At 32.5% G+C, this 13,157-nt stretch overlaps 1 protein-coding gene across 5 annotated transcripts; it reads left to right on the forward strand.

The window, feature by feature from the left end:
- The first annotated feature begins 7,258 nt into the window (after positions 1 to 7,258).
- Positions 7,259 to 11,354, forward strand: LOC105126684 (NAC domain-containing protein 7-like). Of its 5 annotated transcripts, none has more exons than XM_011027623.1 (4): positions 7,259 to 7,300; positions 9,099 to 9,281; positions 9,656 to 9,993; positions 10,665 to 11,354. In XM_011027623.1, exons 2-4 carry the CDS (start codon positions 9,116 to 9,118, stop codon positions 11,253 to 11,255), a joined length of 1,095 nt encoding a protein of 364 aa, XP_011025925.1. In that variant the 5' UTR covers positions 7,259 to 7,300; positions 9,099 to 9,115; the 3' UTR covers positions 11,256 to 11,354. The 5 variants fall into 5 exon arrangements, with proteins under 5 accessions (XP_011025925.1, XP_011025926.1, XP_011025923.1 ...); XM_011027624.1 differs by lacking the exon at positions 7,259 to 7,300 and adding an exon at positions 7,436 to 7,802; XM_011027621.1 differs by lacking the exon at positions 7,259 to 7,300 and adding an exon at positions 7,846 to 8,264.
- Positions 11,355 to 13,157: the final 1,803 nt, after the last annotated feature.

Below are 13,157 nucleotides of genomic sequence, written 5' to 3' on the forward strand. Positions count from 1 at the left end.
CCAAACTGGGTCAATTTGAGCAAGAAGCTTCGAGCTTTTTGGTATAAGGTGGTTTCATAAAAGAATTTTAGGTCTTTCAAGACCTTGTTTTTCTTTTCTTTAGCCCAAGAAATAATTCTCTTCTTTACTATATATCAAACACCAAAGTTTGTTGATGATTTTTGATTGTGAGAATTATATTGATACATAGAGTCTACAAACACTAGAGTTTTTGTATGGATCTCTAGAGTAATTAATTACCCATAAGGTGAAAACACCTTCTTCTTTTTCATTGCATAAAAAGTAACAATAATGATCTAATTCTTTTAAGACTTGTTATATATTTTTCCCTCAATGACAAGTAAAGCACACCCATACATTCATACAAGCATTCCATCTAGTTGCGTATCTTTAAGCTATAATTAGGAGGATGTGGTGTTTATGTACCAAGTTTCTAGCTATGTCTATCTTCTTGTTCTTGATTGTTTAATTTCTATCATAACCTAAAATGCTAACAACCATTTCAAGGGATTAGACAGTCATGCGAATGCTTAATCATTAATATAAAGTGATTAAGTTGTAGATAAAAAGACATGTATATGATTTTGTTACTTTCATCATTGTATCACCAAATTAAATGGACGGTACACATAAATGGATCGTTCTCAAAGCCCTAACGCGTAGTTGAATTTTTCCTTTTTTAAATAGATTATGCTTATCAAGGATTCGATTATAATGAACTGGAGATTATTAATCTTATGACCTTTTCAAAAAAAAAGAAAAAAAGAAAAAGAGAGAGTTAATACATGCTTTGTGGATGTATGACCACTTGTTCAATACGAAGCTTACAAATTCAAACCAGTTCGAAGGTGTTGGGGACAATAGAAATGGGTAGGAAATCCATAGAAATAATTACAAGGGGTATATGGAGAGGATTACAATATGGAGGAGTGATTATTATATATTTTATTGTGTTTTTATCATTTTTATGATTATTTTTCCCCACATAGCATTTGGAATGAGACAACTCTGCGTAAGAGATATGATTAATTGTCTTAGAATCCAAAAACCCTATGGTTATGTTATAAAATAGCTAGATTGAATGCTTTTAGAATAAATTTTTAAGATTCTTGGAATAAGATCCTTTTAATTAGCTTTCCTTTCTCGATGAAAATAAAACTCGGTTTGAAATTTATACTATGAGATTAAAAATCCTTACCAATGTAGGTCGGTGTTAATAAAAAAGATTAATATCAATTATAGAAAGGGATAAAAACATGTTTAGTTGGAAAGAAAATAAAAAATATATAAAATAAATATATTGTTATGATATTTTTAAAGTAAATTCTTGTTCTTTTTAGATGCAAATATCTTATTTATCTTAATTGTCTATGTTTACACTAACTAAACACTTGAATGCACACGTAGAATTCTAATCATAGATTATTTTGCTAAGAAAGTTCCTTGACCTGAGATTCCATAAAGAACGGAGAAGAACTACGAAAAAAGTAGAGCTACAAGAAAAATGATATTAGCTTTTTAACAAACCTAGCTAGCCTAAATCAAACGAAATGTATGTATCTAGAACCACAAAGTTTGTGCAACAAAGAGATATATGAAGTCAATTCAAACATGTTATAATTGATGAGAATTGGACTCGCGATTAAAATTTTTTGAAAGCTCATCAACACGGGACATAGTTGGACCTAACTTATTGGAGTTCACCATTGTCATGACCTATAGGAACCTCTAGCTAGCCTGTGAACATCATGGCTAAAGAGTTCCTGTGAACATCATGGCTAGAGAGTTCCTGTTCTATTCAACAACGCTATACCCATCAAAATCATGCTGGTAATCCTTTTTTTCTTGCACTGGTTTCCGTAGGCAGCGAGCTAATGAACAAATGACATGAATTGTAACATGTGCCCATTTGGTCCACTTAAAGTTGATATGAACAAATGCAACAAGACTCTCTAAGGTTCTCTCTTTTAACTTGATAATTAATAATCTCAAACTAACCTTCACATAGTCAATCCATCCATTTTAAAATGTATATTTGTAATAAATCTTTTCATGAAAAATTAATCTTGTTAGGTTTAATTTGAGCTATATGATACGATGATTCTTTTCTATAAAATGATAATTAAATAAAACTGGATATATAAATTAAGTCTTTTTATATAAAAATTATTCTACTCAAATTCATGATAAATAAAACAAGAAGATTGGGAAAAAACCCACTTAATATTCGAAGTTGTCTCTTGGAGTGCTATGAATTGTAGAAAATTTGATGTTTTTGGCATTTTTTATGAACACATGTAAACACAACCATGAAATCCCCATTAAAAATAATATTTGCTTTGAATTCATGAATTATGAACTGTAGAAAATTTGATGTTTTTGGCATTGTTTATGAACACATATAAACACAACCATGAAATCCCCACTAAAAATAATATTTGCTTTGAATTCATGAATTTAGATACTCAGTGCTCTCGCTTATCATAAATGATAGGGCTCTCTTTTTTTCTGGGATTTTTAATCGAGAAAGAAATGAAAAATTGTACCTCCACCACACTTTCTCTTACTCGACCTCATGTTTACAATAATGATTTAATATCAAAACCTAGTTAATTACTAGTAGCTATAATGTAACTATTTTGATGAGAGAATAAAAATATATTGAGGTAGTTTTCAATCAATATAATTAACCCAATTTTTGCAAAACATGATCCATATAAAAGAAATTGGCCATAAGATATCCACTTCTAATTACATGATGATCAATCATCATCTTATACAACAACACATTACTTGTAAAAACTTTTTTTTTTTTGTATTCCATCCATCTATAAAAAGAACAAAAGAAAAGCATAAAATTGGTCCTAAAAATTTGTTTTCAATCATACTACTCTGCTCAGTGATCAAATGGTAGAAGGGCTCTAAAAGGTATAATTAATATTTAATTTATTTTCAATATATCTAGAGATGTTAGAATTAGTACCTACTAGGGAGGCGATGATAGTTGATGTCCCTTGAAAGGAAGCTTGTGCTTTACACATTGCTATAGAGTGATTGTAGTATAAAGATCAAAGTTAGTAGTAGAGCAATATAAATAAGAGTGAAGTCAAAGAGTTTGCATATATATGGTGGACCAATTTTTTCTCTGCTCAGCAACTACCATGGATCAACCAAAAGCTTAAAACCAATATAATTTCTAAACATAAGGCCAAGGTAATATTATAAAAAGGAGTTTGGAGGGGTCGATATCAAAAAGTGTTAATATATCCAAATGGAACCCCAAAGGATCTCCTTTTCCTAGTTATGCAAACTCTATGTGTTTTCATATTTTTTTTTGCCTCTCATTCATAGTTTTTTCTTTTTTTATTTGGTTGAGAATATTGTACATATTTTTATTATTTTAACATGTAAGAAAGGGGGCCTGATGCTTAGCTCTCACCGCCCCAGCGTTGAGAGGTATAGTGGTGTGGGGACCGTATTGAGGGGTTATAATGAGTTTAATGATGTGATCCGCCGTGTGATTGGGTGGCCAAAGCCGACTACCATCGTTTTACGTGTACTTTGAATTTACATCTCTAGCCATCTAACTACTAGTACCTCTAAAGTTGCATTGAGGGGTTATAATGAGTTTAATGATATGATCTGCCGTGTGATTGGGTGGCCAAGGCCGACCACCATCGTTTTACGTGTATTTTGAATTTACATCTTTAGCCATCTAACTACTAGTACCTCTAAAGTACTCATTTATCTTCACATGCATTTTCATAGTTATCTATCCTGCTGTATGTATCACTTATGGCCTTTTATTTTTTGTAGCTATAAAATGTTTGTAATTTTTGCTAATCATATAATTTTAATAGCACAATGAAAATATTTTTTAGTCCAGTGATTTTGCATGAATAAGGATTTTGCATGTAAGATAAAGATGATGTTATCACAAACAAATCATTAATAAAAAATATCTTTCTTTTTTTTTTCTTTTTTTTAAAGGGTATTTGGTTAGGAATTTTATGGGAAACATTGGTATACTTGATAAGAATTAAATTGAAGCTCGAGAAATTATAGGGATTAAATTACATAGTATTCAAGAAAATTAAAGAATGTTTTTAAAAGACTAATTATTGGATGGTAAAGCCTTATAATAACTAATTAGTTGATTAAAATAAGAGGGAAAGCAAGGAGTCGAAGTAATTTTTAGCTAAATAAGGCATTTACAGGACACGTGCACCATGCTTGATCAAAGAATTACTCATGATTTTGCCTAAAGTCAACAGATTCTCAAGGCACAGACCCATGCGGCCTAACCATGGCACGCAAACCTCGATCTTTTTTGCAGTACGATAGAGCATGCAATGCTCCCTTAAAGATCATGATCTTCAAAAGGAAACCTTCCTTTTGGGCAACGTCATCTCAAGCCAGTCCATTGAACTAGAATTTCAATCGCCATTTTCTTCTCCTGCCTTCTGCAAAACACTTGTCGGTAAATCATTCGCAGGCCACAGATTTTTAAGTCCAAATGACCAGAACGCCCTTGAAGGCGACTTGAGACAAACCCCATGAATTGATGATGTCAACGTGTCTTGTCAGTCAGATTGGGGTTCGTTCCTCCAAAACCGTTGGTTTTTATGTTTTGGACCGACCACGAGTGAAAAAAATAAATCGCCTACTTACACTAATTATTTACTTTTTAATTATCATTTTTTGTTTTAATCGGAAAAAAAATTGTTTTTTTTTTAATTTCAAGGTTGCAGATTTACCTGTCGATTGAACCAGTCAACTCTAAATTAGTTTTAATAACTGGATATAATATATTTTATACCATACATGAAAAATAATAGCATTACAATTCATCAATCGGCTTGGACATGACATTATTTATATTTAATAAAAAGAGTATTTTATGATGATTTAATTAAACAACTTCGTCAGGCATGCATGCACAACAAAAATATTACTGCATATAACAGTCAAAACCAGAGTAAATTAAGTGAAGAGATTGGTTTTATGTTTTTTTTTTTTTTTAAGAGGGTCTTATACAAGTTAAGGGCATAAAAACCCGATAGAGGGCTCCATGCCCGCGGGTAAAAATCCGAGTTTTGATGCCAGATCTGTTGGGACATCGTGCATCAGGAATTTTATAAAAAATATTTTTTAAATTTTTAAATTTTTTTAATATGTTAATATCAAAAATAAATTTTAAAAAATAAAAAAATTATTTTAATTTATTTTTAAATAAAAAACTATTTAAAAAGTTATCACTACTACTATCTCAAATACCTTTTTCTCTTGCAATATAAAATCTAAATTTTTTTATTTAAATTTATTTTTTTTTATTTTTTTTAAATTAATTTAATATATTAATATTAAAAATAAATTTTTAAAAATAAAAAATACTTCCAAAGAAAGCGGCCAGTCCTTTACCTGTTAGGCAGTGGTGTTTTTTGGTAATTTAAATGAAGACAAAGCCATGTGAGGTGGGAGTATCGGACGTGAAGAGCTCGGCTTGGACGGGCGGTCATTTTGGCGGCAGGTTGTCGAGTTGTGCCGTCGTGGCAGGTGTGGCAGAAAGTTTGATAACGAAACGTGATAGATAAAGCAAAAGTTATGGACATGATATTTTGATGATAAATTGAAGACGACATGATAAGTTTGTTTTGTCAAGACAGAACAGGATAAAATTAGGTTGCATTTTAAGCCCATTGCCGCTCAAATAGAAATTAGCTATAATTCAATTTATTTTTTTATTTTAAATTATTTTTTCATAAAAGAAAATTCCAACTTTCTAATAATCTGATTATAGCTAGATTTTCATCTGTAAATCACTAAATTAACCCATTAAATTAGTTGAGATATTATTAAATTGTCTTCCAGTTATATATATATAAGTCATGAACTCAACTATTTTATTTGGATAGGTTTTCAAAAATTAAAAAAAATCAATCAAATCCCTTGACAACCACCAAATTCTCAAATTCAACATGTTTGATTAACATGCTTTATCTATGCTATCAAATATTATTCAATATATAAGAAAATAGATTTATTTTCCATTTCTGATGTGTCAACAAAAATTAATTTCTTTTACTCATTTTAACTCAAATCATGCATAATAATTAACTAGAGAAATATATCCATTTGCTATCATTATCTAACTAAGCTTCAACCATGAATATATATATATATATATATATATATATATATATATTAAGTTACATACGAAGAAATTCTAAAACAAAAAACAAAAAACAAAAAGAAAGTCACATCAAGAGAGACAAATGGAATGAACTCATTTTGCACGCTTAATTAACATTAAAAACATTCATCCTTCTCAAAATAAAATTAAAAACGTGCATTCACTTAATTTCTTTTTTATTCCTCCAAACCAAACCCACACCTTCCCTTTTCCTTTAAACATTTTTTTTTTAATCATGTACCTACCTAACCCAACTTGAGCACGAAACATGTTGACATTAGAAGAATTCAATTTAAGGTGGCACTTTTGTTCTTGTTAGATTTTTTTGGGGGGATGGATTGTTGGGTGTTGGCAGTGTAACATTTGAATAAAAATTTTTAATTTCCTATGATTAAGTATTTGTTTGAAATTGGTGTAGTTTTTAAGTTGAGGTTTGAAAAAATAAATTCTTTTAAAAATTATATATTATAATTTTTCAAAACCAAAGTTTAAGATAGAATTTTCTTGGAGATATATATAAAATTATAGTTTATGTTAATTAATTAAATATTTTCAAAATTATCATTGAAATAAAACACAATTCTAACTATGTTTCCTGTAAATATGTTTTGTATTGTAATGTAGTGTATTTTTTGTTTAAATTCTAACTATGTTTCGTGTAAATATGTTTAGTATTGTAATGTAGTGTATTTTTTGTTTAAAAATGATTTCAAATAATTTTTTATTTTATTTTATTTTTTAATTTAACACATTCAACTCATAAAAAAAAACATAAAAAATTTAATATTTAATATTTAATACCAAACATGCACGAGATAAAGAGAAATAGAATCAAAGGGGTTAGTGTAGGGAGCGAGGAGTGACGTAAGGGACTGGGGACAGCCATCAACCATGCGCAATGAAGCGGTCCTCCCCCTCCTCCCACCCTTTTATATTCTCTCCCATCTCTCACTCCTAAAGGAAGTTCTTCCTTCCTTCACATCTTCAGTTCTGCTCCTCCTCCAGCTTCTTCTTCCTTTTGTCTCCTTCTTCTTCACTCCTTCAGCCTTTAAGTAATTTAATTTTAATACAATACACCAAGCTAGCTTGTCAACACAAACTCTTAAGGTAAGCCTTTTGTACTTGCATGGAACTCAATCCACCCCCCAATACTACAAACATTTTATGTTTCATTACAAAATGATCGTTTTCACACACACACACACACAGAAGCTAGCTATAGCTAGCTAGATTTCTTCTTTCTCGACAGTTTAAGCTAGCTTTCATTCGGGAAATTGAGGAAGGTGCATTTTGTAGCATCTCTCCTAGCTAGAAGTACTCAAGAGGTTCCTTGAATTTCTTGAGATTCATTTTGAAATTAGTGGTTGCTTTCTAATTGAAAACCTTTCTGATAACCTCTCCCTATCCGTCTTTCTCTACCACGCATTAGGGAGAGGTAGCACATCCCTAGCTAATCGCCTAGATATATTTCTTCACGTCAAAATCCATTTTGTCCAAATTAACTTTGGCATCAATCAGAAGAGGGAACGAGTCAAAGAACACACCTGGAGGAGACCAAGATTTTGGTAAAAAGATTGTTAGAAAGTTCATTTCCTTGCTAGTAATATAGGTAAACCCTCAAACTCACCATTCTCTCCTGAACTTTATTGCATATAGGATCTTTCCCTCATCGATCCTTTTACAGACTAGCGATACGTTCAAAGAGTCAGCTGATCTCTCCCTCTCCGTCTCTCATGAAAACTACCATGTCACTAACACCTTGACAAAGTAAGCCCACCCAAATATTCTTGACTATTGTATTAACACTAACTCCTTAACCTCACCAATCTTGTAGTTGGTCGTTTACCCCTTACTTGATCCATTAAAATGCTAGGATAAAGAGGCATTACCATATATGACCACACGCATTTTCTTCTCTTGTGGGGCTCTTCTGCATTTTTTCTTGGAGTTTTACTAAAAGAAAGAGGGTCAGTTTCTGCCATGAAAAATCTCGACAAGCAGACAAAATGGTCAGGCCCCGTTTCTGCATTAATGAGACACACACTCTGCAGCAGCAAGAGCGCCCTTAAGAGTGCTTTTCTTCTCTCCTTTCTTGCAGGCTTGATCCAATAAGAAACTGTGTCTCTCTTTTTGCCTTCTCTTGACCTTTTTTTCTCTTTCCAGAAACGCATGCTTTAAAATCTGTGATAACGTCATCCTCTTTGTCCAATCGGAAGTTTTCTGCTCTCTAAACAAATTAAATATTAAACCTCGCTAATTAATACTTAATTTTTTAATCATGCTTGTTTATAAGGGAAACCCCGTTCTTGATGCATCATTTCTACCATTCACTAACACAAGACAACATCATTAGTGCAACCCTTTAGCTGTCCAAATTTCCTGATGGACCCTGTACAAAATAGAGGACTACCTAGCTAGCTAAGCTCCAACTATCTCTTAGTTTTTATCAAAAAAACACAAACATTCTCATGATTTTGTTCCCTTTTCCCCTTCACCTTCTTTCCTCTTCTAGCCCTCATCATAAAAAATAATTTTACGCGAAACAATTAATTATGGGTTGTTTTGTTTTATAATTAACACGCCCTTATTTTCCTATCTTAGATATATGTATGTAAGGTGAGTGTTGCTCACCACCAAATGAGTTGATGATTGTACCTGATAACGCTTGTCACCTTTTCGTTTGGAGGGTCCATTGTTTTTTTTTTTAATTCTATGTATTACTCTACTATAACTCTACCTAGCTTCCCCTTTTTAGCTTTTTATTCTCTGGTCTTCTGAGATCTCTTTGGTGTCTGTATATAAGTTCATCCATTCACTCACTGATCACATTTTGTTATGATTTAAAGATGATGAATTAGAAACATTATTATTGATGGTAACGGTGGTGTTGGTGAATTTTATGCAGCATCATCAACGGTTGTTATGATGGAGTCAATGGAGTCGTGTGTCCCACCTGGATTCAGGTTTCATCCGACCGATGAAGAGCTTGTTGGCTATTATCTAAGGAAAAAAGTTGCATCGCAAAAGATCGATCTTGATGTTATTAGAGAAATCGATCTTTACAGAATTGAACCATGGGATCTACAAGGTATATCATAGTTGTATTCCTTGATCTTTTTTCTCTTTTTAGGGTTAATAGATCATATGGGATATCGTTGAGTTCAGATTTCATAAGGATCAACATGCATGTTAGTTAGGGTTTGGTCTTGGTTAGGATTGGTTTTGACTATCCCTTGATCTTGTGTATCAACAATTTTCTGTATGCAACATCCTTTAACTACAACTCGGTGTACGTCTACTGATTTTAGTGGATCAAATAGGGTTACAGTGCACTATACACATTTCAATGATTTATTTAGGTCATGCTGACATCATTAGTTACGTTAGCCAGAATTCCTAAGAACAAACTTGAATCAACCTTGCTAAAACTTTTTAATGTGCAATATTGTTAATGATGTACAGAAAGATGCCGGATCGGATATGAAGAGCAGAATGAGTGGTATTTCTTTAGCCACAAGGATAAGAAGTATCCAACGGGGACAAGGACTAATAGAGCAACCATGGCTGGCTTTTGGAAGGCTACCGGGAGAGACAAGGCAGTGTATGACAAAACAAAACTCATTGGCATGAGGAAAACCCTTGTCTTCTACAAAGGAAGAGCCCCAAATGGGCAGAAAACTGACTGGATCATGCATGAATACCGGCTTGAATCCGATGAGAATGGTCCTCCGCAGGCAAGCACATCAACTTATGTCACTCTACCCCCCTCCCCTCCTCAATTGATATGTCATACAATAAAGGTGAAAGCAAATTGTCTTCATTGTCTTCCAACATACTGATTACCTTTGAACAAGCTCTACATATTGACCTAGTATGCTGTTTGACATTTAGAGTTTATTAATTATAAAGAGGTTTGGGGAATCCATTACTTTGAGTTTCATGAGAGAGTTCTTTCTCTTGGACAAGATCATTAGTGCTTCATAAATTCTTCATATTACCTAACTTTTAGTGAAAAATATATAGATATCATTTAATTTCCTATCATCTAACTTTTCAACTTATGAGAAACAGAATCACTCTTTACTTTTGCATGCATAGGCCACTAACTGTAGTTTCACTGTGTATGTTCTCTGGAAAGAAGACCTCCACCATCACTTAAGTCAAAAAGGTCATTAGAGATTTTAAAGCATGTGAAATAGCTTTCTTCCGATTCCTTTTTCTGGTATGGGCTGCCTTTCTGTGTTCATTTTGTCAAAAGAAAAATTCTAATTCCCATCCCTGTTCATTATCTTTGACTTCAACCTCTCTTTATCAAACAAAAAGATGACTCAAAAAGCCAACAGAAATTTTTAAAAACATTTGCTTTTTCTTTGTGCTCGTTAGCTTCTTTTATGCTATAGAAAAAAGTTTGAAGCAATTAAAAGATAAAAAGAACTCATGATGTCTTAAAATGTTTGTTAAGCAACTGCAGGAAGAAGGATGGGTAGTTTGTCGTGCATTCAAGAAGCGAACTACTGGCCAAAACAAGAGCACTGAAGGATGGGACTCAAGCTACTTCTATGAGGAATCAAGTGGGGTTAGCTCAGTGGTGGATCCTATGGATTATATAACAAGGCAACCACAAAACTTTTTGGCTCAGAATTTCTTGTGTAAGCAGGAGATAGAAGGAGATAACTTAAGTTTTATGCACTCGGAAAATTTTGTACAGCTTCCTCAGTTAGAGAGTCCATCCCTGCCATTAATAAAGAGGCCAAGCTCATCTGTATCTTTGATATCAGAGAATAACAATGAAGTGGAAGAGCAAAATAGAATGTTGTCCAACAACAGCACCCAGATGGTAACTGACTGGAGAGCCCTTGACAAGTTTGTTGCTTCTCAGTTGAGTCAAGAAGATAGATACGACGGTGATGGTGTTTCAAGCTTTGTTGGAGCAGAAAATAACTCATCAGATATGTCATTGCTGTTATTGCAGAGTGGAAGAGACGAAGGGAACAACAAATTTAATGGATTCTCAAGTTCAAGTCCTGACTGTGATATTGGAATATGCATATTTGAGAAATGAATCTGGGGATTTTAATAGCTTTTTCTTACTTGTAGTACCACTTCTCTAATGTATGATGAATCTGATGAAATTTATTATATATATATTTCTGTTAAAATATATATGGTTTTTCATGAATGAAAAATCAACCCCCCCCCCCCCCCCCCCCCCTCCCTCTGTCTAAACGTGACTATATATGTATTGGCACATATAATTTAATTGTTCAATTATCATGAGAGACAAAAGTAACAAGAAGGAAAAGTGATGAAGAACTTTAAAGTACACTTTCTGAAGCGTGCCTTACATGGGAAGAGAGATCAATTCAAGCTATAGTTAGTAGCAACTTACAGTCATTTTCTTCATGGCTATGAAGGCAAGGTATTCCTTGTTGTGGTTCATCAATCTGAACCGATTCTCGATTCTCAATTATCGTATTTTTTTATTATTCGAATTTAGCCATAAACATTGGAAACTGTTCAGCTCGTTTCTTATCAAATTTGGTTTCTTGTAACAAAATTAAAACCAAAATATTTTAGATTAATCTACTTAATCTATAATCCGGGCTTGACCAAGTTTTATAACCATGAAACAATAAAAACGTGATTTTATACATATATATATATTCCTTCTGTAGTGAATGCGATAAATTTGTTTAATAAATAAACTAAACTCATCTGTTCTTTAATATAATTGGCTTATTAAGAAAAGAAAACGGAGCAAACATTTATCTTTGAAAGTTAATTACCTCAATTAATATCTAGATATGAAGCCAAGAGCTTGGAGTAGGATTTCAAGAAGGGAAAAGAATATTGAATACATATTTTCAAGAAATGGATAGAGTTCATGCAAGCGAATTATTAGGAATTATAAGCTTCTTCTCCTCAAATAGTAAAATGCTTAGAAAGATGTAAGAGAAAGAAAATCATGGGATTGAATACATCGGTTCTGTTTTCTTGCTAACCAAACAGACTGTAAGAGAAAGAAAATCATGGGATTTTTATCTTTTGCAGCGGAAGAGAAATGAGGAAGAGAGAGCTGAGGTTGATTTGTATGAAAAGCAAGATGGTCAAAGGAAGGGAACATCTAAGTGTGGGCTTGGTGGGCCTAGGGTTTGTCTAGCATGCGTTATCCCATTGGACATGCTTTGTCTTTATTAACATTTTGATCCCTCTTGGCTGTTGCTATTTTAGTATTTTTTTTTGTTTGATATTATGATATAACTATATTTTTTTAAAATATATATTTTTAATTTTTTTGTATTCTTGTATATTCAATATTAATGTGAAAAATAAATTTTAAAAAAATAATCTATAATCCGGGCTAGACCAAGTTTTATAACCATGAAACAATATAAACGTGATTTTATATATTCCTTCTGTAGTGAATGCGATAAATTTGTTTAATAAATAAACTAAACTCATCTGTTCTTTAATATAATTGGCTTATTAAGAAAAGAAAACGGAGCAAACATTTATCTTTGAAAGTTAATTACCTCAATTAATATCTAGATATGAAGCCAAGAGCTTGGAGTAGGATTTCAAGAAGGGAAAAGAATATTGAATACATATTTTCAAGAAATGGATAGAGTTCATGCAAGCGAATTATTAGGAATTATAAGCTTCTTCTCCTCAAATAGTAAAATGCTTAGAAAGATGTAAGAGAAAGAAAATCATGGGATTGAATACATCGGTTCTGTTTTCTTGCTAACCAAACAGACTGTAAGAGAAAGAAAATCATGGGATTTTTATCTTTTGCAGCGGAAGAGAAATGAGGAAGAGAGAGCTGAGGTTGATTTGTATGAAAAGCAAGATGGTCAAAGGAAGGGAACATCTAAGTGTGGGCTTGGTGGGCCTAGGGTTTGTCTAGCATGCGTTATCCCATTGGACATGCTTTGTCTTTATTAACATTTTGATCCCTCTAGGC

This window comes from Populus euphratica, unplaced genomic scaffold (genome assembly GCF_000495115.2).
Source record: "Populus euphratica unplaced genomic scaffold, PopEup_1.0 scaffold41.1, whole genome shotgun sequence".
NCBI classification, from domain to species: domain Eukaryota; kingdom Viridiplantae; phylum Streptophyta; class Magnoliopsida; order Malpighiales; family Salicaceae; genus Populus; species Populus euphratica.

Bases quoted from the DNA above. Each gene is read 5' to 3' on its own strand.
- LOC105126684 (XM_011027621.1), top strand. From the start codon at position 8,174: ATGAAAAATCTCGACAAGCAGACAAAATGGTCAGGCCCCGTTTCTGCA. The intron at 8,265-9,098 runs GTGCTTTTCTTC...AATTTTATGCAG, and splicing joins CAGCAAGAGCGCCCTTAAGA to CATCATCAACGGTTGTTATG. The intron at 9,282-9,655 runs GTATATCATAGT...AATGATGTACAG, and splicing joins TGAACCATGGGATCTACAAG to AAAGATGCCGGATCGGATAT.